The sequence below is a fragment of the Carya illinoinensis genome, chromosome 16, assembly GCF_018687715.1.
Source record: "Carya illinoinensis cultivar Pawnee chromosome 16, C.illinoinensisPawnee_v1, whole genome shotgun sequence".
NCBI classification, from domain to species: domain Eukaryota; kingdom Viridiplantae; phylum Streptophyta; class Magnoliopsida; order Fagales; family Juglandaceae; genus Carya; species Carya illinoinensis.
In genome coordinates, this window is record NC_056767.1 from 5304738 (window position 1) to 5330220 (window position 25483).

The 25483-nt window shown below is 36.1% G+C and overlaps 3 protein-coding genes across 3 annotated transcripts; 2 read left to right on the top strand and 1 right to left on the bottom strand.

Annotated features, from left to right (window-relative positions):
• Window positions 1-4700: 4700 nt before the first annotated feature.
• LOC122298401 (thylakoid lumenal 29 kDa protein, chloroplastic) lies at window positions 4701-9668 on the top strand. Its single transcript, XM_043108124.1, has 11 exons — window positions 4701-4931; window positions 5114-5224; window positions 5808-5892; window positions 5967-6001; window positions 6139-6204; window positions 6325-6365; window positions 6832-6962; window positions 7127-7233; window positions 8208-8345; window positions 8836-8970; window positions 9147-9668. The coding sequence occupies exons 1-11, from the start codon at window positions 4821-4823 to the stop codon at window positions 9255-9257; spliced, it is 1071 nt and encodes a 356-aa protein (XP_042964058.1). The 5' UTR covers window positions 4701-4820; the 3' UTR covers window positions 9258-9668.
• Window positions 9669-11218: 1550 nt separating this feature from the next.
• On the bottom strand, window positions 11219-11890 carry LOC122298728. The gene has a single exon (XM_043108595.1). It carries the CDS (start codon window positions 11888-11890, stop codon window positions 11219-11221), a length of 672 nt encoding a protein of 223 aa, XP_042964529.1.
• Window positions 11891-16783: 4893 nt separating this feature from the next.
• On the top strand, window positions 16784-25395 carry LOC122299425 (aspartic proteinase 36-like). Its single transcript, XM_043109697.1, has 12 exons — window positions 16784-17157; window positions 17263-17383; window positions 17906-18333; window positions 18430-18586; window positions 19641-19723; window positions 19817-19913; window positions 20065-20137; window positions 20348-20581; window positions 20965-21080; window positions 21609-21710; window positions 21804-21898; window positions 24925-25395. The coding sequence occupies exons 1-12, from the start codon at window positions 16913-16915 to the stop codon at window positions 25118-25120; spliced, it is 1947 nt and encodes a 648-aa protein (XP_042965631.1). The 5' UTR covers window positions 16784-16912; the 3' UTR covers window positions 25121-25395.
• The last annotated feature ends 88 nt before the right edge of the window (window positions 25396-25483 follow it).

The following is a 25483-nucleotide window of genomic DNA, read 5'->3' on the forward strand; positions in this document are numbered from 1 at the left end:
TTTTTATAGATGGGCCTGACGGAATTGGAAAAATATTTTTATATAAGGCACTTCTTGCAATAATACGGTCAAGATATTTAATTGCTCTTGCAACTGCTTCATCTGGTGTAGCTGCATCAATTTTACCTGGAGGTCGAACAACACATTCACGATTTAAAATATCTCTAGACAGTAATAAAAATTTCATATATTGTGTTAGCAAACAAAATGGACTCGCAAAACTACTACAAGTAACAAAGTTGATTATATGGGATGAAACTCCTATGTCAAGAAAAGAAGTCATTGAAGCATTAGACAGAATGTTGAAAGATGTTAATGATTCAGAACTATCTTTTAGTGGAAAAGTTGTTATATTTGAATGAGATTTTCGTCAAATTTTACCTGTTGTTCCCAAAGGCACAAGACAACAATAAATTGATGCTAGCTTAGTTTCCTCTTATCTGTGGCCCATATTAACAAAGATTCGTCTGACTGAAAATATGTGCGCAAAATTGGATCCAGATTTTTCAAACTGTATATTGGAATTAGGCAATGGAATGCCACCAATTACAATCGATGAATCTGTCAAGATTCCTGCAACCATGTTAATCCCATATCAAAATCATACTGCTTCTTTGGATTACTTGTTAGATGCCGTTTTTAATGATATTTCAGAATATTTAGTAAATATTTCAAACATGATGAACCGTGCCATACTGACACCAAAGAACAGTTATAAAGATGAAATAAACAGTTTGTTGATACAAAGATTTTCAGGAGAGATTAAACAGTATTACAATTTTGATGAAACAATTGATACATCCGAACAAGCAATTATAGAGGATTTCTTAAATACATTAACTCCAAATAGATTCCCTCCACATCAATTATTGCTCAAACAGAATTGTCTTATCATGTTGCATAGAAATATTAATCTTTCTGAAGGATTATGCAATGGAATACGGCTGATTTGTCGTAATTTTGATCATAATGTCATTCATGCAGAAATTGCAATTGGTCATCAGTGTGGCAAAATTTTTTTTTATTCCAAGAATCCAATTTTTGACAAAACCAAATGAAAATAGTGGTTTTCCATTTAAGAGAACTCAATTTCCTATTAGATTAAGTTTTGCAATGAGTATAAATAAATCGCAATGACAAATGTTAGATTTTATTAGAATATAGTTACCTCAACCAGTTTTTTCACATGGACAATTATATGTCACTTTATCAAGAGCAAAGACTATTTCTGCAGTCAAAATTTTAATACGACCAATCTCGATAGAGGAATCAGAGATAATTCTACAAAAAATATTGTATATACAGAATTATTAACAATTGCAGCTTTTGATTGAAATTATGCAGGCAATTAAATATTAATTTTATGCTATATTTTTATCTCTAAAACCAAATTATAAATTAACTACAATTTGTTTTTTTATATATATTTTATTAATTTGTTGTTTTTATTTTAGATTTTTGTTAACTTCATTTTTTATATACTATTTTTGTATTACAATATTTACACTTTTTTTTTTTTTTTAATTTGTAGCTTTTCAAGATGCGGTCAATTTTTATATTAATTAAAGATATTTCTCCAGTCATAAAAAACTGAAAAATCTCCTAAAAGAAGTAGACAACACTCACAAGTTAAATACTAAAATTTGATATTAATCGATCAAGAGGTATAATATCTATTTTTACAATTTCTTTTTTGTTACAAAAATTGAACTAAATGTTAAAATATTTATCTTTTCTATTATTTATATTTTCCTTATATTTAATTCCATTTTATTTACAAAATTATTTCTTTTTTTTTTTTGAAAAAATAATTCTTTCAAAATCATTTTAAAAAAATTATTATAAAAAATTCTTACTTAAAATTTTTTCATATAATACAGGGAAATCGAGTTCAAGTAACCATGTTTGGGACATATATCGATTCAAGAAAGAATTCTCTGCATATCTTCCAGTCGTATTATATCACAAATGCATTTGTCAAACCTTTAGATCCTAAATTTAGAAAATAATCATACGAATTTTAGTGGATTTTAAATTCCAAGACAACCATTGAAGAAGTACCAAATAATGAAATGCATTTAGAGCTGCCAAAATTTAATTTCATCTCTATTAATCAATTAGATCCCTACAAAGACTCAGTTGCAGAAATACGTAAATTATTATTTGTTTTAAATTTTTTATTTCCAATTAATTAACAGTTTATATATTTTTAATCATATCTACTGGCAGTTGCAATTCAAATTAAGCCATCCAAAGAAATAACATTAACAAATGGACCAATTGTAATTCAAGAAATTTATGTCATAGATCAGAGATAAGAAAATCTCTTAATTTGTGTTTCCAAAATTCTTTTTCAATTTGAGCTTTATAAGATTTCTATTAGTTCTTTTCTTTCATATATTATAGCTTAAATCCAGTTAGTTTAACTATGTGGGGGCGCTTTGTCAAAGATGAATGTCAAAAAATTTCTGAAATAATTGAAACAAAACCAATCATACTTGCAACAAAACTGAAAGTTTGATCATACAATGGTATCTTTAATAATTTTCATTGTTAAATATTTTTATAAATAATATATTTTTGAAATAATAATAATCAATATTTATAATATAGGTTTGTCCTTATTATCGCAGCCAACAAGTGTCTTTACAATTAATCATGTTCTTCCTGAGGCAGAGTAATTACAAAAATGGTAATTAATTTTTAAGCAATTTTTCATTAATTAATTTATTTATTAGTTTCTAACTTATAGTTCCCTTCCATTCATAAATTAACAAACAACAAACAATTGATATTTATTTATGTTAAAAATTCTTGATGTGCATATATTCAATGTTTAAATTATTTCTTTTTTCCTCTTACTAATTTACATTTTCTTTCTAAAGTTTAAGGGCAACAATTAATGATGCAATACTTGATAAAATTATTGCAAAATCATTAACATATCCACCTGCATCATTATCATCGATTGGTTTGTGAGAAATAACAAAAAATTATAATGTTGTTGCATTAATGAAGAGTTTACAATCAATGGAGGTAAAATACTCTTCTTTACTACCAATTTCAAATTTTTGCTCATATATGTTATCTAACATATTGTTTATTACATGATACAGAAAGCAAAATTCTGGATTAAAGCAAAAATAAACATCATCAACTTCCGCCAAATATTTTTTATATGTCTTGCATCAATTGTAATAAAGGAACTGGACATGACCATAATGAAAGTTTCCTCTGTTATCACTACAAACACCAAACTATTGCTCAACCACGGTATATATTTTTAAATTTTATCATCTAATAATTTATTCCAAAAATTTTAGATGTACTTCTTTTTATCAATCTTAACAAAAAATCATGCTCTAATTATTTATAGTTGTTGAGCATATAATGAACTTGATCATAGGACAGGAAAGTTAGCTGCAATGATGTTTGGTGAAATTGCTGCGGAAGCATTGTGTTATTCTACAATTGATTTCATGAATCACAATAGAGAGGTAAAGTTTTTTTATTTCTACAGTTTCTACATTTAACATAAAAAATTTATTTATTTTTATCATAATAAAATACTAATTATTTTTTTACTTTGTTTTTTTATGAATTAATTATTTACACATTTATTGATTCTCTAATCCCATTAAAGATATAACATATAGGAGTATTTACCGTTTATTGAGAATGTTGCAGTACAAGTTTCAGAAAAATAGTGGATACTCTAACTTACTGCAGATCTAGAAATATTCAATCAGTAACAATACAAAAATTTCAATATTCTCTCTATTGGTCCGGTGTAATATGGCCCATAACTACAATGATCATGGAAGAAAAAAACAAAATCCTGTTTATATTTTTGTTTTTTTGTTTAAATTTTGTTTGGACAAATTTTTGTATCAGGCAACAAAAACAAACAACTAAGCAAACATGCACAGCACGTTTATCCTCCACTAGTTATATATAAAAGCATAAATGTTTATATATATATATATAAAAGCATAAATATATGTTTATATATATATATATATATATAACTATAAATATATCTTTATATTTTACAATGTGTATATATAAATATATATATTACAATTTGTTAAATTTATTTACAAAGTATGTATTAGCAAATTTAAAAACTATATAATTTAAAACTACTACACTACAACTTATATAAAATATGCATTAGCAAATTTAAAAATTACATAATTTTTAAATTATAGTCATATTTACAAAATTTAAATTTATAATTTGGATCTAAAAATATATTTTTAATCACTTTTGAATTTAGAAATAATTTTTAAATTTAAAAAAAAAGTAATAGTTTTTTAAAGTGAAAATAAAGCAGGGAGGGGCAGGTATTCGATCTACATCCTATCCTTGGGATGAAAAAACCCCACCTCCGCACTATACGGGGCGGGGTGCCGGGAGGGGGCTACCCCGCTCGTATGGTGCGGGTAGCACCCTTACTATATACCACATTATATATAAATTTTTTTTCTTTTCAAATATGTAGTGTATAAATGATGAGTAGAAGAATTCATTTAATTTAATTTTTTTTTAAAAAGAAGGAAAAAAAAAAAAGGGAGGTCGTGCGGTGTAGAGATTATGTGTGGTGTCGGTTTGGTTGCGGTAGCACACGGGTCGGGTTATTAGCTCAGTCAGAAGAGAACCTAGTTGGATAACAAAAGATAGGGAGGATAAAGCATATCATGAACTCACTCGCGCTTTCCACACAACACAAACCTTCTCAGACCTTTTTCACGCATCATTAAACTGCTCCAACAATTCTGTCAGAAGAGTAGAACAAAGAGAGATAAGCTGATCAGGCAATGGGGTTCTCCTTCCTCTCTACTGTCCCTCGTCTGCTTACCATTGTTCCCGCTCCATCCCTAACCACAACCAGCACTGCTCCCGTTGCCCCCAGATACCCCTCTCATGCAGTAAGTTTGCCATACCTATCTGGGACTCGAGCGTTTAAAAAAGAGAAAAGAAATGGGAATGCAGCGTTTTCATGCTTGTGAGAATCGAGAAATGGGATACAGTTAAATCACTTAAACATGATTCTTGTTTCGTAGCTACGTTTGAAGCAGATTGTCTGACAACTACCTTCCTGCTTGTCCAGCCTCAGGTTTTAATTCGTTGTAATAAAATGGAAACTGATGTTGCCGCTGAGGATGATGATCAGTTCCGTCGAAGAGACATTCTTAAGTGTGTTGGTGTTACCATCGGTCTGGTTAGAGACTCTTCCTCTACTTACAAATAATTTTTTTTTTTTAATCAATTTACTTTTCGATTGTTTCGAGTTCCTTGGCCTTACGTGGTCTCAGATCCTTGAAATGGAAACTTTTGAACTTAGCAGTCTATTCGAATGAGATCTTGGAAAGAATGAGAATTATTTATGATATATTTTTGTGGATTGTAAATTGCATGATGTATGCATGCTAACTTGCCAGAATTGTTATGCTGACCATTATTCCATAAATCTGGGTCTGAGACCACTTTACCTTCACATCTACTTATTAAGCTCTAACAAATACTCACTTTGCTAAAGGAAGCCAGTATAGCCGTTTCTATGATTTTTTAGAAATTTAGTCGAACGCCATAAATCCTTACTCAGTGAATTGCAGTTTAAAAAATAGAATTGCCAAAAACAATGATGACTCTGATATCTATAAAAAAATCTGAACTAGATACTCTTTTCGTAGATGAGTCAATAATGAGTAGGTACACAAGAAACACATATTGAGATGGATACACAATGCTTTGACCTTAAATGATGTTTTGATTAGTTTTTACCATTTGAGATCTCTTTTTAGGAATTGATGGCAAGCTCAGGATCATTTGTCAAAAATGCTAGTGCTGCTGATTTGATACAACGGAGACAGCGTTCTGAGTTTCAATGTGAGTTCTTCAAACACTAGTTTTTTTATTCTGGAATGAGCTATTGATCCATATTCACATGTCCTTCTTTACAGCAAGTATCAAGGGAACCCTTTATACCGGTATAAAGGTAAATCCTGTCAACATGCACTCCTATTATGTAGAATAGTCTTGGTGTACTTCACAATTATGTTGTATTTAAAGCTTGAATATGATGCTTTCATGCTTTCTTATTAGATCTTGTCACATTTCCATGTATTGTTTCAGGGAAATCCAGATCTTATCTCACCCCTATTAACTTTGGCACTGAATGATGCCCTGACTTATGATAAGGTCAGACAAAATCCCTAATTGTTGAAATTTACGAATTCTGGATAAGTCGTTTGCTTTGTTAAACTGTTAAACGAGAAAAGGAAAGGACAGTGCTGATTTAGGTCTGAATTAACTTTGTAGGTTACAAAATCCGGGGGGCCAAATGGATCCATACGGTTCAGGTACATGTCACTTATGACATTACTCCTTTTAAGTGAAAGCATAACCCTTAAGACTTCTGAGTTTTGCCTCCTGAATTCTTAATTTAAACTTCTGGGGCCATGAGTTCCTATATGCAAGTTTAAATCAGTCCAAGTGTGATTACCTGCTTAAAAGTCAGAAATATATGTTCTTTCTAAGCCTACCTGTCAGCCGAAAATAAAAGATGTTTAGAATGCTTACTCTTTCCAGTTTGGGTCTCTTTTACCTGGTTAGTGAAGTGTCAAGGATTTTAGTGGTTGGGGCCTGACTTGGATGGGAAGGGTAATGTGCATATAATTCTAAGTTGTTAAATGTCTTATTTGGTTATGTTAAATATTGTCACTTTAAGATTCATCCCTCTTCGTTTGCTTCACTTTAAAGCATTCTTAGTTTTTTTTCTTGAAAACTCATCTTAATTTTCTTTTCTGTGTTTTTTCTTGCTTGAAGTTCAGAGTCAAGCAGGCCTGAAAACAAGGGGCTTTCTGTTGCTTTAAATTTCTTAGAGGAAGCAAAGAAAGAGATAGATTCATTTTCCAAGGGTGGACCCATTTCATATGCAGATCTCATCCAATATGCAGGTTCAAAATTTTAAATATCACCAAGTTCAAACTATGAACTGTATACATGACCATCATGCTTGTAGTGTGGCCCAGTGCAATGGCCAATAAAATAGGTTCCTAAGCATTCTTTTCATTATATCTCTTGCTTCTGCCCCTGACCAAAATACCTTCATTCCATGTAGCCCAAAGTGCCACTAAGGCTACATTTCTAGCTTCAGCCATTCGCAAATGTGGTGGGAATGAAGAGAAAGGGAACTTATTGTATTCTGCATATGGTTCAAATGGGCAGGTTTGTTACTTACTACTTGTGTCATTGCTGTCATACTCAATGTCATTAATAATTTGCATGCTACATATTGCTTAAAGGGGCAATTCATGATATTCAGTTACTTTATTTTACCATAATCAACTTTATGATTCATTAAATTTCTAAATGCCACTTGGTGAAGCATAAACTGGAGATTTCATATTCGTGGCCAATTTTTACCCTTGAGTAGCTGTTAATATGATAGTGATACTCAGAAAAAATGTTTATCTTTTCAATTTGTGCTAGTAGAAAAACCTGTATTTTCCTAGGGATTCGAGATTTAACTCTATGCAGAGATAGGCCTTGGAATAGAAGAATTTGTCTGCAAAGCATAACAGGAAGTGTGCAGCTACACCAGCCAAGGGATTTCTTCACTAATTGATTCGCCACATTTACTTACATAACAAGCTAACTCCCTTCCTCTCTCTCTTTTTCTGTTTCGCTTTTATACTCATGTAGTTTAAAATAGAGCAATTTTATTTAAGTTGACGTGAAGGGTTGAAAGAGAAACTAAGCATCTGCCTCAACTTCTTTGAGGCAAATATTGAATAGTGTAACCAAAAGTACACGGAAGCTTTGCAAATCCCTGGTGTTCCTCATTGAAGTTCCAATTCTGCTTATCTTCAAGTGCGTCTTTGAGTTCGATTCTCAAATGCATAGTTTTAGATCATGAGAATTTAAAGGATGTATAATACTCATAAGTTACTGAATGTATGCATAATTCTTGTTGCAGTCACTTTAATTTATCATTGAATACTTGTGCTATCTCGTCTCATAGTTTAATTTGGATGAATCATGTTACTATCCCCAAAGCTAGATCAACCTACAACCCATCAGTTAAGTGATCTAGCTTTGGGGATAGTAATTTTTGGTGAAACATCAAGCAACTGGATATGCAATAGACAGAGCTGGAATGTAAATTGATAGATTTTTCATAAAACCGTTATTGGGTACAGTGGGGCTTGTTCGACAGGCAGTTTGGAAGGGCAGATACCCAGGAGCCAGATCCAGAGGGGAGGGTTCCCCAATGGGACAAAGCAAGTGTTAAGGAAATGAAGGACAAGTTCTCAGCTATTGGCCTTGGTCCCCGCCAGGTATTGTATGAAACAATAATGCCTTTGCTGCTGCTGAGTGTAATTCAGGTCTTTTTTCTTTATCCAATAATGTGTCTATTTATAATCTGTGACCCAAAGCAAAGATCCTCAGATATGCAGCCCTCAGCTAAACGTGAAACAGTCACATAAAGTGAAAAAGGTTCTTTCCTTATTGAAATCATGGTGTAAGCTATGTTGTATATCCTGACCTGCAACTTGTAGGAGTTTTTCATCTTACTTAAACTTCTCGGTATTATAGGTTCCATGCTAGAGTGGCATCTTGGATGCATTATACATTCCTTATACATGAACAGTGCACATGGGTTTAAGCTTCCATTCAATAAACAACTCAAAATGGTACCGGAGTGGCTAAAAATTAACGAAATAATAACAGTGAAATTGAAGGGTATTGTAACATTCAAGTTAAAGCTAGCTTGAGGGAGTTTATTCCTTTATCATAGTTCTGATGTTTATTTGCTTGTTTGGTCAGCTAGCTGTGATGTCTGCATTTTTGGGGCCAGATCAGGCTGCAACCGAGACCTTACTGGCCACTGATCCTGATGTTTCTCCATGGGTTCAGAAATATCAACGTAGCAGAGAAACGGTATCTCAGACGGATTATGAGGTCAGAATCATTTTCTTGGATCAAGAACTTGAGGGCCTCTAGTCGTGTGTTTATTCCTCTCCCACTCAAGACGAGTTCGGGCAAGAACTTGAGGGAATTTTTTTTCACATTTTCTTACATACTTTTGCAGGAGGAAAATAAAAAGGATTTAACATGGGTTCTTGATTCTTTTTCAGGTAGATCTGATAACGGCTCTCACAAAACTAAGTACTTTGGGTCAGCAAATCAATTATGAGGCATATACTTATCCTGTCCAAAAAGTTGATCTGAGCAAACTCAAATTGTAGAGGAAGCAAAGAATAGCCTTTGGCAAAGCAGCAGCCTCAACTGCTGCATCGAGACTTATTTCTTCGAACGACTTTTCACTGAAACATGCGCTTGCTTTCAGTTTTTGTGAGGACTTCTGCAGAGTGGTTTGCTTCTAAAGATCAATGAAACTTAGGAACTTTAGTGTATCGAATTTTCTTCTTGTTCAATACCGTCATGTGCCAACTTAAATAAACAAAAGCAGGAGAGAAGGATGGGGTTACACATTTGACATTCCTGCGATCAGAACACTTTCCTAACAAGCAGTTTATGTTCTCTTTCCTGTTCTTACTTCTGCCAAAACTTTTCAGAAAACGATCTCTCAGGTTCTTACATGAATTTTAGCATCTTAAAACGAAGAGAAATAGATATATGGAGTTGGTTTTACTGTATTTATTGAGTACTTAATATTATCCTAAAAATAAGCACGAATATCAATAAATATTGTATGTTCTACTTCACGTGTTTCTCTTTCCACTTAAAGCCCTCAAGAACTGGAGGTGTTTATCAAAACTTTTTCATTTCTCATAGTCTCTTTAAAAGTTAGCAAGCCATTTAGAAAAATCAAACCCCCAATGCAGTAGATAACTTATGTTAATTTATAAAGGTAATATATAGGAAAAGTATTTATATTTGCAAATCGATACGGATGACGAGTAATGTTGTACATCACACAATCATCTTATTTGCATCATATTATATATGATGTAGTGCATTTACTACCAGTTGATGATAAATAATATTATATGATAATTTAATGATAGTAAATATGCCACATCTTATTTAGTAGGATGAAAGTGAGATAGTAGTATGATGTTTAGAATTTTTCATAAATCATGTTGCCCCTTACCAAAATGCATACAAGTTTGACTTGTTATCAAAATGTATAGAGAAATTATATTCGTAGTTTTAGATTGTACAAGTTATGTACACTTCCTTTAAAGAAAGTTGACAAATTTGAAACTCATGCTACTTTTTTTCAAAGAGAATATGAGACATACACATTCTAAAATTATATTTAGCATAACTCAAAATTAATTAATGATGTTGAATTAATCGGTCTAACTTTGAACTTACGTGCCTATGACTTAGCATAGTTATTTGTAAACGAGGAAGAATAAACCTGATGCATGTAGAGCATTTATCCTTTGTATTGGAAGTTTGCGTTTGTCTCTCTCTCTCTCTCAAATGCTGTCCATTCATTCCTCTTCATGATACGATTTAATATTTATGTATTGAATTTTTACCTGTTAAACTCGTTTATTAAAATATTATTCAAAATAAAATATCTTATTAATAGTTTTGGTATAAGTTGAAATGTTAACATATTATTTATAGTGGGATCTATTATAATTTAAAAAAAATTAAAAGATTAATAACTTGAATAATGTTATATATAATTATAAAGTGAGTAAACGTCGTGCAGTTACTTTGAAAAAAAGTGAGGTTCATTATTAAAAAATTAATTTTCTTTTCGTGTGAATCTTATATTTATTCACTTTTTTCAAAATAATTACATAGAATTTGCATACTCATGATTATAAATATCGTTTCTCATTAACTAAATATTCTCTCATATTAATCCCTCTAATATTTTTCTAAACACGATTTATTTTTCTTTAATTTTTTTTAAATACTTATGAAAGACAAATTTAAATATCTCAAAAGAAAATCCAGACCTAAACAAAGAAGAAGAAGAGGGAACAACTAAGTTAGAAGACCAATTTGTACAAGTTGATATTTCATGACTTGAAGGTCAGGAGTTCGAGTTAGGATCTTGTGGTAGTAAAGTCTGATATTTGGGCTATGGAATTGGTTTTGGAGTAGCTGAATATTTTGAGAGTGCGGGCTTGCCTTTTGGGCAGTAGCTATGACTCAATTGGACAGTAATTATAGTTTTTTTTTTTTTGAAGAAAATACCTCAAACTTTCATTTATATCAATCAGCTATTACAAAATTTTTCTTTCTGCAGTACATGTAGTATCTCTATCGGGCCCTCTTCAATCCAGACCCTCTCTGTTGTGTAATTAAAAGCATTTTTTGCAAGTATATGGGCAACATTATTTGCCTCTCTATGTATAAACTGTATCTTCCAAGATTCCCTCATTTTCAAAAAACCCCTTACCTCCTCCATTACATTTCCATAAGCCGTGTATAGCTCCTCCCTGTTGTTGGCTGCTTTCACTATGACTTGTGCATCCCCTTCAAGAACAACGTTAGAGAAGCCGAGCTCATCACAAAACTGCACTGCTCTTTTCAGTGCCAACGCTTCCCCTACAGAAGGATCATGCAGGCAGTCCACCACCTTACAAAGAGAAGCCAGAACCTCCCTCTCCTCATCCCTTACAACCACCCCGATGCCTACTTTATTCAGATCAATCCTTACTGCCGCATCCCAATTTACTTTAACCCATTGACCCACAGGTTTTGTCCACCTCTCTTCCCTATTACAACTCACAGTCTGCCGAAACATGCACCCCCTTTGTTCTTGGGCTGCTATATACTCCTTATATCCCTCCACTGCAGTCCTCATGACACATCTGGGCTCCCTAAAAATGTTTTCAAAAACCCAGTAGTTCCTCCTAAACCATATCCTACGCATTACACAAGCCATCAAGTCAACATCCTCACTTTTCAGACTTATGACTATTTTCCTCCATAAAGCTAAAAAGTTGGACTCGCTGGTGTTCCACTTCTACACTGGACTCCCTACCTCAACCCACACATCAGAAGCAGCAGGGCAAACCCATAGGACATGGACAATAGTTTCTGTATCCCTAAGACAGATAGGACATAGATTAGAATTAACCACTTTCTTCTTCCACAAGTTCTTTCTAGTAGGGAGTATATCAAGGCAGGCTTTCCAAATAAAATGCTTAACACTAGGCTGCACATTAAGACCCCATATCCTTTCCCAAAACTTTTCATTTTCTTCCCCCTTCGAAGTCTCTCCCCTCATCCTTTTACCACGCAAATACTCTAGGTGGTATGCATTCTTAACCGAGAAAATGCCATCATGGGAGAAACCCCAAACTCTCTTATCTTTTTGAAGGGGATCACTTAGCTGAATGCTTCTGATTTGTTCTACTTCATGACCTAAAAAAACTTCTGAAATTAGGTCCAGGTTCCCAGTTATCTTCATGAATCAGAGAACACACTTTGGCATCCCTACTCAGCTTATTTGTTGAAGACAAGATGCTGGAAAAGTTCTTCTTACTAGGTAACCATTTATCTTTCCATATACTTACCCTTTTGCCATCCCCCACTCTCCAAGCTACCCCTTCTCTAATTAAATCCAGTGATGACCAAAGGCTTCTCCATACATAAGATGGACCCCTCCCTAATTTTGCTTGTAGCAACTCCCAATTCTTAAAATACTTTTGCCTTATCACCGTAGCTACTAAGGATGAAGGATTTTGCAGAAACCTCTAGCACTGCTTTGCAAGCATTGCAGTGCTAAAAAACTCCAAGTCCCGGAAGCCCAACCCCCCACCCTTCTTACTCTCACTTATTTTCAGCCAACTTCTCCAATGAATCTTGCTACCATTCTGTTTGTGACCCCACCAAAACTTAGCTAAAAGGGAGTTAATATCAGCACACAACCTCTTGGGAAGTCTAAATACACTCATGGCAAAAGTGGGGATAGCTTGAGCTACAGCTTTCAGAAGAATTTCCTTACCTGCCTGTGAAAGAAAGGAGTTCTTCCAGTTATGGATCTTAGCCCACACCCTTTCCTTTAAGACCCTGAAAGTATTGAACTTGGATCTCCCAACCATGGCTGGCAGTCCAAGGTACTTTTCATAATTACCACAAATGGAAACCCCTGCTTCATTCTTTATAATCAATCTGGTAGTCATGCTTGTGTTGGAGCTGAAAAACATTGTAGTCTTCTCAAGATTCAAGCACTGCCCAGAAGCCTCTTCATATTCCTTTAACAGCCCCTGTATACACTTCCATTCCGTTAGCTTTGCTCTATCAAAGATCAGGCAATCATCTGCAAACAGCAGATGATTGACTCTAACTTTCCCTCTTGCTACAGCTACACCCTTCAAAGAACCAATAGCCTCAGCCCCATTAAGAAGAGACGAGAGACCCTCAGCACACAGGATAAAAAGGTAGGGGGAAATAGGATCCCCTTGCCTAAGACCCCTACTAGGTGTTAGCCATTTACCAGCAGTCCCATTAACCAACACAGAATAGGACACTGAAGATACACACATCATTATCCAGCCTATCCATTTCTGTCCAAAACCCATCCTCTTCATGATCTCCTTTAGATACCCCCACTCGATTCTATCATATGCTTTAGACATATCCAACTTCAAGGCCATACTACCCTTCTTGCCTTTCATTCTTGTTTTCATCGTGTGTAGGGTCTCATAAGCCACCATCACATTATCCGTGATAAGTCTTCCAAAAATGAAAGCACTTTGATTACTCGAGATAATGTGAGGCAGCACCTTTTTAAGCCTATTTGCAAGTACTTTCGAAACCAGCTTATAAAGTACATTACACAAACTAATAGGCCTAAAGTCATTTGCCACGGATGGATTAGCAACCTTTGGGATCAGGGCAATAAAGGTTTTATTAACCCCACTATCCAGCTCACCTTCACCATTAAGAAAGTTCAGCACAGCATCAGTGACATCCATACCCACCATATTCCAATAGGCCTTATAGAAGCAAGCCCCATACCCATCGGGGCCAGGGGATTTTAAGGGTGCCATTTGACTCAAGGCCAACTCCACTTCCTCTCTCAGGACCACTTTCTCTAGTTCTATGTTCATCTCAGCACTAACACTTGGATTTAGGTGTCTCAAACATACCTCAATAGCCCGAGACGATGGGTTACAGCTGCTGAACAGATTATCAAAATATTCATAGAACACCTCAGCGATATCCTCTTGATTCTCCACCTTATTGCCCCTTGGATCAAGTAGCTCAACTATCATATTTTTCTTCCTCCTCTGGTTTGCACAAGAGTGGAAGAACTTGGTATTTTTGTCACCCAAGTTGTACTAGTTTTTTTTGGCTCTTTGTCTCCATTTCAAATCTTCTTGTTCAAGGATAAGATCCACTTTTGTCTGTAACAACTTAATGACTTCCACATTGTTGCACCCTTCCCTTTCCTGCTCATCTTCAAGCTGTCTCAAGTGTTGCCTTAATGCCTTCTCATCTTCAACATTTTGTTTTCTGACCCAGCTCTTTAACCCCCTCTCACACCTACTGAGTTTTTCTTGGATACCTTTCAAGTGTCCTTCACTGCTTCCACCTCTTCCCCAAGCCCTTTCTACAACAGAAAGTCCCTCTTCATTTAAAGCCCAACTGGCCTCAAATCTGAACACTCTTCTCGGTGCACTTCTTCTATGGATCCTCTCATCTATATCCAGCAATAAAGCTTTTATGGTCTGACTGAGTAGCATTCACCACAGCAATGGATCTCTCCTTGAACATCTGAGTCCACCCCCCATTAGCAACCACCCTATCTAGCCTTTCTTTTGTAAATGTACTGTCCTGGTGTTTATTGCTCCAGGTAAACTTACATCCACTCCACCCCATATCAGCAAGAGAGTTTAAGACTAGAGCCTGTCGAAAATCTTCCATTTGAGACTCACTTCTTTGCTTACCTCCCTCTTTTTCAGTTTGAGACACCACTTCATTGAAGTCCCCTATCACGCACCAGGGCATATTTTCAGGGTTTAGTAAAGACAATAGCCTCCACGACTCCCTTCTCTTACTCACCTCTGGATGCCCATAAAACCCAGAAAAAAACCATAGGTTCTTCTTCTACAAAGAACACAGCCTTGCATTTATATGATGAAAAGAGAAATTCACTATTTCCAGATCCACCTCATTGCTCCATAGCAAAGCCAAACCACCACTCCTTCCCCTACAATCAACAGCAAAACAATTTCTCATTCCCAACTTCCATTTTATTCTATCTAGCCTATCACTTTGCAGCTTGGTTTCCATCAAAAAGATCACCATGGGCTTCTTTTCCTTCACTAAGAAGTGAGGGCTCTAAACTGTCCGAGGGTTCTCAAGCCCTCGGCAGTTCCAACTCAAGAGTTTCATAATACTTGGCGGGGCTGTCCAGCAGCCGCCGCCTCATTTTCAACAAATTCCACCTCTATATTTACTAATCTCCTCTTCCCTCTTTTTGACAAGCCCCTTTCAGGGGGTTCTCCTTCATTAACTTTTCTTTTTCTTGCTAGCAAAGTGTCCTCCATAGGTGTCCCTTACCTTCCTCTTGCCCTTCTCTTCCACCTTCTAAAACCTAGAGTTTCACTCAGCAAAAGCCCCTCCTCAGTCACACTCGGGTTAGCCAATTGTGCCCCTTCACCTCCCCCCCCCCCCTCCATAGATTCAGCAATAGCCACCTCGACAAGCTGTTCCACCTCAACCAATTGTTCCACCTCAGCTAAGCTTTCTTTTCTCCCTCTGACCTCTAAAGTTAGATTTTCATGCCCCAAATCTTCCTCACTAATTTTTTCTCCCCCCTCCCCCACACTAACCCTCTCCTCGGATTCCTCTCTCATTTTATTTTCTCTTCTCTCTATCAATGCTCCCCCCAACCTCACTACTGGACAACTCCTTGAGGAGGCATCCCAATTATCCTTTTCACTACTCCCTCTATCACCACCTTTCTCATGATTAAAACCATATGGACCCTTCCTCGCCTCCCCCCCTCTTCCCCTAGGACTAATCTGAGCCCTTAACCAACTCCCATATTGTAACTTACTTCCCTCCACCTCAACCCTCTGACAACCACCAACGTCATGTTTAATTCTACCACAATCAAAGCACAGTTTGGGTAGTTTCTCATAGGTCACTGGAACCCAAATGCGGCTGCCTAGGAGATTTGCAGTCCTTCCCCTCGCCATAGCCTTTCTGAGATCCATAATCACACGGATCCGAAGGTAGTTCCCCCATGCTATCCCATCCACTCCAGTTTCCACCTCCACTACCGTGCCCAGAGAATCCCCAATTTTCATCCCAATCTCCCTAGTCATACACGCCAACGGTAGGTTATGTAACCTAACCCAGAACAATTCAAAATCAAACACCATTTTCTGCGGTGGAGTGAGGCCATCAAAAGGCCGCATAGCTAGGAGATGGTTGTCGAACAACCAAGGTCTCCCATCAAGGATTTTCTCCTTATCAACACGACATTCAAAGGAAATGACAAATAAATTAGAGCATATTTCAAAGAAATCGAAAGACCCCTGAAGCTTCCAAATCTTTGCAAGCGTGGATCTAACAATATCCTTACTCACCTTTCTCACTTGAATTTATTTTGACAGTAATTATAGTTCAAACTAACATTTTACATCAGATAGAAGCTCTTATAATTACGTCCAACAAGGATTATTATGCTCGTCACTCTCACGTTCCCTTTAGCTTAGGAAAAAAAATATAAAAGAAGAAGAAGAGGGTCAAATTATTATAGTTGAATTTAATTATCCGTTGACTTAAAAAAAAATTAAAACAAAATCTTATTTACCAAAGTGAGGTGAAGCTCACCCGTTAATCGTTGGGAAAGGCACAGAGGACTTTTCTTTCGGTCTTCTGCAAATCCACCCAACAGGCACCAGCTTCTTCTTCTTCTTCTTCGTCTTCGCCGTGAAACCCACCCATGGCTCAGACCTTGGCTCACCTACTAGCCTCTGCGCTTCTCATCTTTTCTTCCTCCTTAATCGCTCTCTCCTCTGCCCTCGACGACTCCGATCCTGCCCTCCGGCCGCCGATGATGATTCTTCCTCTTTATCTCTCATCCCCTAACCCTAATATTTCCCGTCATAGTGAACTTCGTCGCCATCTCCAGAATTCGCCCCCCCCAAACGCTCGCATGAGACTCTACGACGATCTCCTCTCCCAAGGGTTGCTCTTCCTGACGCTTTCGCTCTTTTTTATTCTCTAACTCTTCTTGCATGACTTTTTTTGAAGTATTTTATCATAATTGAAGTGCTTTTGGATTTATGGTAGTTACTATACGACGCGGCTATGGATCGGGACACCCCCGCAGAAATTCGCGCTTATTGTAGATACGGGTAGTACTGTGACCTACGTTCCCTGCTCTAACTGTGGACACTGTGGGAAGCATCAGGTTCGGCTTCGCTTTTGATTGTTCTCTAGAGCTTGTAATTATTGTTTGGACAGCTTGCAATCTATAATTATGCATCGTCCTTTTTTTGTCATATAAAAAGTATCTTAATCTTCATAGACTAGCAAATCAGGAACTCTGAGAGGCTCTTACGAATACCTATAACTGGTTAATGTACGAGAAAATAATGTTTAATATCAAGATTGTTGGTTGCTGAGAATGTCGGCTAAGCAAAAATAAAAATTGTGACTTTTGTGTTTCTGTTATTAATTACGATGGAAATGGAAGGTCGCTGATGTCTTTATGATTCCTATTTTTCTATATCTGGTGAATGTTGGATTCAATGATATAGTTCTACTTGAATTACCCGAGGTGCACAAGTCAGAAACTCCTTGCTGAGGGGCTATGGCCCTGGGATTAGTCATTGCTTTCGGACACCCAGTGCCAATAAAAAAAATGATATTTTTCTCACTCAAGATTTAGCAGAGGATTGATTGAAGCTAATGTTATGTTGATGACATCCAGGACCCAAGGTTCCGGCCAGAATTGTCTAGCACATATCAACCAATGAAGTGCAGTATTAGTTGCAACTGTGATGAGGCTGGAGCTCAATGCACTTATGAGAGACGGTATGCTGAGATGAGCTCTAGCAGTGGCGTGCTTGGTGAGGACATAATTTCCTTTGGCAATGAAAGCAAGCTTATTCCCCAGCGTGCTGTTTTTGGTTGTGAAGACATGGAAACTGGTGATCTTTACACTCAACATGCTGATGGCATAATTGGTTTGGGTCGAGGTCGGCTTAGTGTGATGGATCAACTTGTTGACAAGGGTGCTATTAGTGACTCATTTTCGTTATGTTATGGTGGGATGGATGTAGGCGGGGGTGCTATGGTTCTTGGGGGTATTTTGTCTCCCCCTGATATGGTATATACCAATTCAGATCCTTTTCGCAGGTAAAACTCTTTTAAAATGCTTTATCTGTATTGGTTTTTAGTAAGACTACACTTAGTGCATCTCACACCTATGATTTAGTTTTGGGATGTCAACAGTCCCTATTATAATATTGAGTTGAAGGAAATACATGTTGCTGGTAAGCCATTGAAGTTAAAGCCAAGTATCTTTGACGGAAGGCACGGAACAGTCTTAGATAGTGGAACTACATATGCTTACCTTCCAAAAGAAGCTTTTCTTGCATTCAAGAATGCTGTAAGACTTTGTGCCTCTTAAGTTTCATCTTCTCCCATAGTCCATTTACTTTTATGGTCAAATTCATTTGCCTGACAAAGAAAAGGATGAATGTTTTTATGTTTCAATTTCAGGTTGAAAATGAGTTATATTAACTAATTTAATTCGTTTGAATATTGGTTTATATGTTTGATGCTCAAACACATATATGCTTGCCTCCATTCTTTACTTTAGCCAATGAACTATAGTTCTCATTAAACTTCTCTCTATAAGAATGGAATGGAGGCTAAGGCCATGGGTTCAAACCCCACCAAGGTTGGAATTTCTACAAGATTGTTAAGCATTTAGGATTTTGAGATAACTTGAATAGTGAATGTTGGAATCATTATAATATAGAATTAGAATGTAAATTAAGTAATTAAGCTTGCCAGTGTACCTTGGCTATGCCCATCTTTATTTCAATAAAATTACTTATTACTTATCAAAACAAAAATTTCAAGAATTCAAGTCTTTGGGATAATTGGTGATGTAATATGTGTGGGAAAATATACCCAATTTCAATTAAATGTCTTACATGTTAAGTTTGCTTATTACAGGAGTTTGCTCATATATGCGGGAAAGTATTAGAATATGCATTTTAATAATTGAACTTGTCTCTTCCCAAAAGCTTAAACTTTTGGTACAGTTGGTGATTCAATACATAGTTTGGCTATTTAATATCACTGAGTGTAATATCCATTATTTCCCAGATTGAGTGGGTTAAGAAAAATAGAGGTGAATGAGTGTGATTTTAACAAGCTCCACTTGTAACTTTGACACTTTCTGAGTATGAGTCTAGATGTGGCTTGGGCTTTCTTAAGGTCAAGCAATCATACAGGTGACCAATCATGAGTTTCTTGTATCACTAGATTTTCATGCATAGCTGATGCTCTTGTATATGTCCCGTGTACTTGGACTCTTTCCTATTCTTGTTTTCTATGAAGTTTTGTTTATCTATGAAGAAAAAATTTATCTTTGCTTTTTTGATTCTGCTGTATTGAACTCTCAGTTTATGGGAATTATATGTGATATGCAGGTGATCAATAAAATTCGTTTACTCAAGAAAATCCATGGTCCAGACCCAAATTTTCATGATATTTGTTTTTCTGGTGCTGGAAGGTACTGGTTAAACCACACAGACATGAGTTTTTTTTTTTGATGATTGGTTGTCTTGAAGTTACATTTGATTGTCTTTTCTTGTATTTTGCGTAGGAATGTTTCCCAACTATCAGCAGTTTTTCCTCAGGTTGATATGGTATTCAGTAATGGACAAAAATTGTCACTGTCTCCAGAGAACTACTTGTTCCGGGTAAGTTGACAAGTTACTCTTCTTGAGTTTTTTATTTTTATTTTTCTTGCTCCTAAATGGAGAATATGGAATTTTTTTCATAATCTATTTTTGTTTCAATGGTATTAAGCACATAGTGTTGTATATTTACTTGTTCTGTTCTTTCTTAAAGCATACGAAGGTTAGTGGTGCATATTGCCTGGGAATTTTTCAAAATGCAGATGATCCAACCACTCTTTTAGGAGGTACGCTAAATTGTTTATCGGATTTGCCATGCTTACTCTGTAGTCAGCTCTTGCATTTGTTCTGACCAAAAGCTGCATTATGCTCAAGCCTGCCTTGTGCATGTCAATATGAAGTCAAAGAAATAATTTCCTTCTCTCCCCAAACATCTGGCATGCATCTGCATCAGCACACAAGGGATGTCTCAGTTAATTTTTCATCGTATGTTACAGGGATTATCGTTCGTAATACCCTTGTGACTTATGATCGGGAGAAGGATAAGATAGGCTTCTGGAAAACTAATTGTTCTGAACTGTGGAAGGGCTTGCATTACCCTAGTCCTGCTGCTCCGCCTCCTACGGATTTACGTAGCCAAAATAAAAGTGTAGGAATTCCTCCTAACATAGCTCCAGGTGGATTGCCTCCTACAATGGCCCCAGTTGGATTGCCTCATGCTGATTTTCCAGGTAGAATGAGTTTCAAGAGAATACATTCCTTTTATGATGTATTTTCAAATTCCACGTCATCCTCAATTACTTTTCTCATGTTCTTGCTGGAGAGATATAACTTTATGTTATGATTTGCAATGTGTTGATCTTCTATTTTTGCAATATAAAACTAGATCGACACATTTATTTTTAGAATGTTGAAGAGAAGATTCTTCTGAATGTATGCTAGTTCTTCTCTTCTGTTATTATGAGCAAGAATCACTTACCAAAAAATGTTGAGCAAGAATTTCCTTTTGGTTTGTTGAATGTGTTTTTGAAATTCTTGCTGTTATTACGCAGTTGATTGTGTTGCTACTTGGACTGTTATCTCTGATGTTATGTTTACCATATATTGTACGTAGGTGAATTTCAGATTGGATTAATAACATTTGACATTATCATCAACTCTTCTATGAAGCCCAATTTCACCGAGCTTACAGAGTTTATTGCTCATGCACTGGATGTTAAAGTTTCTCAGGTATAGTTGAGCTATTTTTGCTTTATTGGTTTAAGATTTTACCGGTACCTCAATTTAGGTTAGCAGTTGGTGACACTTAGCTGAACAGACCCTCAAGTATAAGTTTGTATCCATGCCATCATTAAGTTGTAAAAATTTTATTGAGAATATATGAATGATTTGCAAGTTAAAAATCTGTGTGTATGTTATACTTGCAGAAGGAAAATCAATTGAATGTGCTAGGAAAATACGGGCCCAGTTTGTTGGGAATGTATTTAGTATTGATTTTCTGTGGTTTACAGCTTTTATTCATAATAAATGCTCTGGATCTTCTAAATAATAATAATAATAATAATAAAAGCAATTGATCTGGGGTGATAGCATTAAAATAGGTGCTCAACTAACCAAATCTATTGCTACCTCAGTTTCACCATTTGTGCTTCTAAAGCCACTAATGCAGTGTGTCAGTATCAGTTAATTTTTCACTGCTTTTGTAGATATTAAGTCAAATAAATTGATCAATTAGTAATGCTGACTGTTTAATTTCAGGTTCATTTATTGAACTTCAGTTATACTGCAAATGCTTCCCTTATCAAATGGGCAATCTTCCCAGATGAATCTGCTGATTACATTTCTAATACCACGGCAACGGTAATGCTATTCATGATGCTGAAGTATGTTACACTGGAGCCATTCCATCAATTAATATTGTGCTTTACCTTATGGTTATTTGCTTTTGTGCAGAGCATAATTAATCGTTTAAGAGATCATCTGCAGCTTCCTGAGAAATTTGGAAGTTATCAGTTAGTTGAGTTGAATGTCAAGCCTCCAGTGAAGTTGTATGTTCTTTTCCTTCTCTCTACTTATTATTTTCTCTTGACTTGTATACATAAGTTTTTTTCACACACTGCTGGATCCAGATTCATATGTAGTCAAAAGCAGGAATTTCTGTGTCATCATTAACATGTGGAGTTCGGATTTTGACTAGTCACAACTTAAAAATGATTATAAATCAATTGTTAACAAAATGTGAAGATAAATACTTCTTAGGTAAGATGGAGCGACATTGAAAAAAGACAAGCTTTTGCTCTGAGAAAAACCTTCTGTGAATTAACCTGAAATGGCAGTGTGTGTGTGTGTCTTCCCTGAGAAAATCATTTGGTGAATGAACCTAAATCACACTGAGTTTGTGTGTGCGTGTTATTATTCCTCTTATCTTTCTAGTAATGCCTCCAACATTCAAGCAAATTCAATCAAAAGTCCCTCAAGATTCCTGTATTATTATGGCTCTTATCTTTCTAGGAACACCTCTTAACAGTCGAGCAACGTAAATCAAAGTCCTTCAATTACTTCCTTCTGTATAAAAAGCGTATTCAATGTCAGCCACTTTATAGTTCAAGCCAGGAATAACAATCCGTATGGAAGGGATTTAAGGCTCCTCCTAGATTTCCCACTTCATCCTTTTCTTTTTTTGGGTTAGTTATTTGCAGCTTTATCGTATCAAGTTGAAATCCAAGAGAACTTTCAGGGAAGTTATAAATCCTCTGAACAATTTAGACCCTTATGACATTCTCCCACTCATTCCCATTCCATGACCTCTCCTTGGAAAGTTACTGAGAAAGGAATACAGATGGCTCTTGTTTTATTTGCTTTTTCTTTTTCCTCATCTAGTTTCTTTTAAACTTGTAATAATATCATCATTGAAAGTTTTGTAACCTAAAAGAAAGTTGATGAGACCAAGTAGTAAACTTTAATGATTTATGTAGAAACAAAGGAAGTAGCCTTTGGGTTTGTGGTAGAAGAGAAGAGGAGAAGGGAGGGAGAGAGGGTGATATCGGTCAGTCCTTGAACTTGAAGATTGGGACTTTGTAGCCTAAACTAGGTTGATGAGGCTAAGTTGTAAACTATAATGCGGGTTTATGTAGAAACAAAGGAAATAGCCTTTGGGTTTGTGGCAGAAGAGAAGAGGAGAATGAAGGGAGAGAGAGTGATATGGGTCAGTCCTTGATATAGGTGGGGGGACTTTTTTTTTTTTTTTGATAAGTAAAAGATAGATATTATTGATATGAATGAGATAGGCCAAAGCCGTGTACACCGGAAGTATACAGAAAAAGACCTAAATACATTCTAACTTTGCTGAATTAAAGACAAAAAATCATGAACGTTGTCCCCATTTAGTACAATAGCAGAAAACCAAAGCATTAAAGTGTGGAGAAAAAAAATCTTCAGTTCCTCCCTTGTAAGTTCCTTATCATCAAAACAACGCGCATTCCTTTCTGACCAAATACACCACATGATACATAGCTGAATCATCTTCCACATCGCAGCCACTTGAGATCGACCTTGTAGCTTCCTCCAGCATCCCAACAAATCCCCCACCCTTTTGGGCATCACCCAAGAAACATCCACCCTTCGAAAGATCTCCTCCCATAACCCCCTTGCTACCTCGCAATGCAATAGAAGATGGTCCACAGTTTCTCCATTCTTTTTGCACATATAGCACCAATCTACCACAACACAACCCCTCTTCCTCAAATTATCCAAAGTCAAGATCTTCCCAAGAGCTGCATTTCATACAAAAAAAGCAACTTTCGATGGCACCCTGGACCTCCATATATTTTTCCAAGGGAACGGAGCATGATCTTGTGATGTCAAGATTTTGTAATATTCCTTAGCCGTGCATTTCTTATTATTAGCCCTCCACTTCAATCTATCCCTTTGTGTCGAAAACAACCCCCTGGAATATGGTAGGCTGAAAAACTCTGCAACAATGGTTAGTTCCCAATCATGAAAGTTCCTACTAAAAAGAATATTCCAATGGTGGGAACCATTCGAGAAGAGTCTCATATCTGCCACAGAAGCCTCTTTATTCACTGCAATACTATAGAGAACCGGAAATACCCTTTTCAATGCATGGTTTCCCCACCACAAGTCCCGCCAAAAACTGATGCGATTGCCCTCACTTGCTACAAAACAAATCTGGTTTTCAAAACATGACTACCCCCCCATTATAAACTTCCATAAGCCCACTCCATACCCTCCTCTCACTTCATTAGAGCACCACCCACCCCAAGCCGTCCCATATCTAATGTCGATGATTGCTTTCCACAAAGATCCCCCCTCCGCATAATATCTCCACAACCATTTCCCGAATAACACTTTATTTAGGTGGGGGGACTGAAAACAGTTACTTGGATCAGAGGCTGTATTGATTGAATTAATGATGGAAGCAAGATTCTAAGGTGCTCTCCATGGTTGTGAGTACTATTTGTTGAACTGTAATTTTGTGTTCTTTAGGCTGCTACCCAAATTTTGGCTCCTACCTCAATGTTGTGTCACATATCTTCAAGATTGCCTTCTCTAAGGTGCCGTCCAGGGTTGAGTACTATCCGTAAAATATATGTTTTGTCCTTTGGTCTTCTACCCCAATGCTGGCTTCACAAATCTTCTAGATTTCTTTCTGCTTCACACACGCATGCACCCACTCATACAAACATTGTCCTTCTCTGCAAATGTCTATATGTGAATGTCACATATCAAAAAAAAAAAAAAATCTGTCTGTGGTTGTCATATACTTGAAACGTGGAAGTACTCTCCAGGCCAAGCACCCTGATCTAGCTTAACTTGTTGTATGTTGATGTGTATTTCTTGATTAGTCTTATATTTTTGAAGTATATACAAATATGTTTAATCAAGCTTTTGGTAACCAGTCTTCTATTTACTTATCCATATCTGCAATTCTATTGACATTCTTTCTGGAATTCTATATATTCGTTACCCTTTCTTTTGACTAGTTTGTGTTTTAATAAATCTTTCCTGCATTTTCCTTTCATATTCACAATTGGAATCCTTTGGAGCATTGCAGAACATGGTGGAAACAAAATTATTGGATAGTGGCTGTTGGAGTTTTGGCTACCTTGGTTCTTGGACTATCAATTTCTGGGGCATGGTTGATTTGGAGATCTAGACAAGAGAATGTATCATATGAACCTGTTGGTGCTGTTGTTCCAGAGCAAGAGCTTCAACCACTTGAGACTTCACCAGGGCCTGACGATTTGTAGCGTTAAGTTTTCTTAAATTTTAGTTGATTTATGAGGAAATTGTGTTGTATGTGACTTCAAATCTGAATAATCACCCTTCAGCCAAATGATTTTGAGAGGATGAAATCCGTAATCCTTCCATTGATGTACGATCAAAAAGAAAAACGAAAAAGCAGAAAGAAAATGTAGAAAGTGTATGGAATACCCGTAGTTTTAGATATCAATGTACGTAGAAAGATACATTTTCATCGGCTAAAACATTGCAACATATGGTAACCATTGAGCCTTCCTATGCATCTTTGCCATGTGATATTTACTATCTCCTCTTTAACTGGCTGGGTTCAAGCACCAGCCTCAAAAGCATATGCTGCATGCATGTGATAC

Excerpts from the sequence above, each read along its gene's own strand:
- LOC122298401 (XM_043108124.1), top strand. The coding sequence starts at position 4,821 with ATGGGGTTCTCCTTCCTCTCTACTGTCCCTCGTCTGCTTACCATTGTT. Across the intron at positions 4,932-5,113 it reads CCAGATACCCCTCTCATGCA|CCTCAGGTTTTAATTCGTTG; the intron begins GTAAGTTTGCCA and ends CTGCTTGTCCAG. Across the intron at positions 6,366-6,831 it reads AATGGATCCATACGGTTCAG|TTCAGAGTCAAGCAGGCCTG; the intron begins GTACATGTCACT and ends TCTTGCTTGAAG.
- LOC122298728 (XM_043108595.1), bottom strand. The coding sequence starts at position 11,890 with ATGGCTTGTGTAATGCGTAGGATATGGTTTAGGAGGAACTACTGGGTT.
- LOC122299425 (XM_043109697.1), top strand. The coding sequence starts at position 16,913 with ATGGCTCAGACCTTGGCTCACCTACTAGCCTCTGCGCTTCTCATCTTT. Across the intron at positions 17,384-17,905 it reads GACACTGTGGGAAGCATCAG|GACCCAAGGTTCCGGCCAGA; the intron begins GTTCGGCTTCGC and ends GATGACATCCAG. Across the intron at positions 21,081-21,608 it reads TGGATGTTAAAGTTTCTCAG|GTTCATTTATTGAACTTCAG; the intron begins GTATAGTTGAGC and ends GTTTAATTTCAG.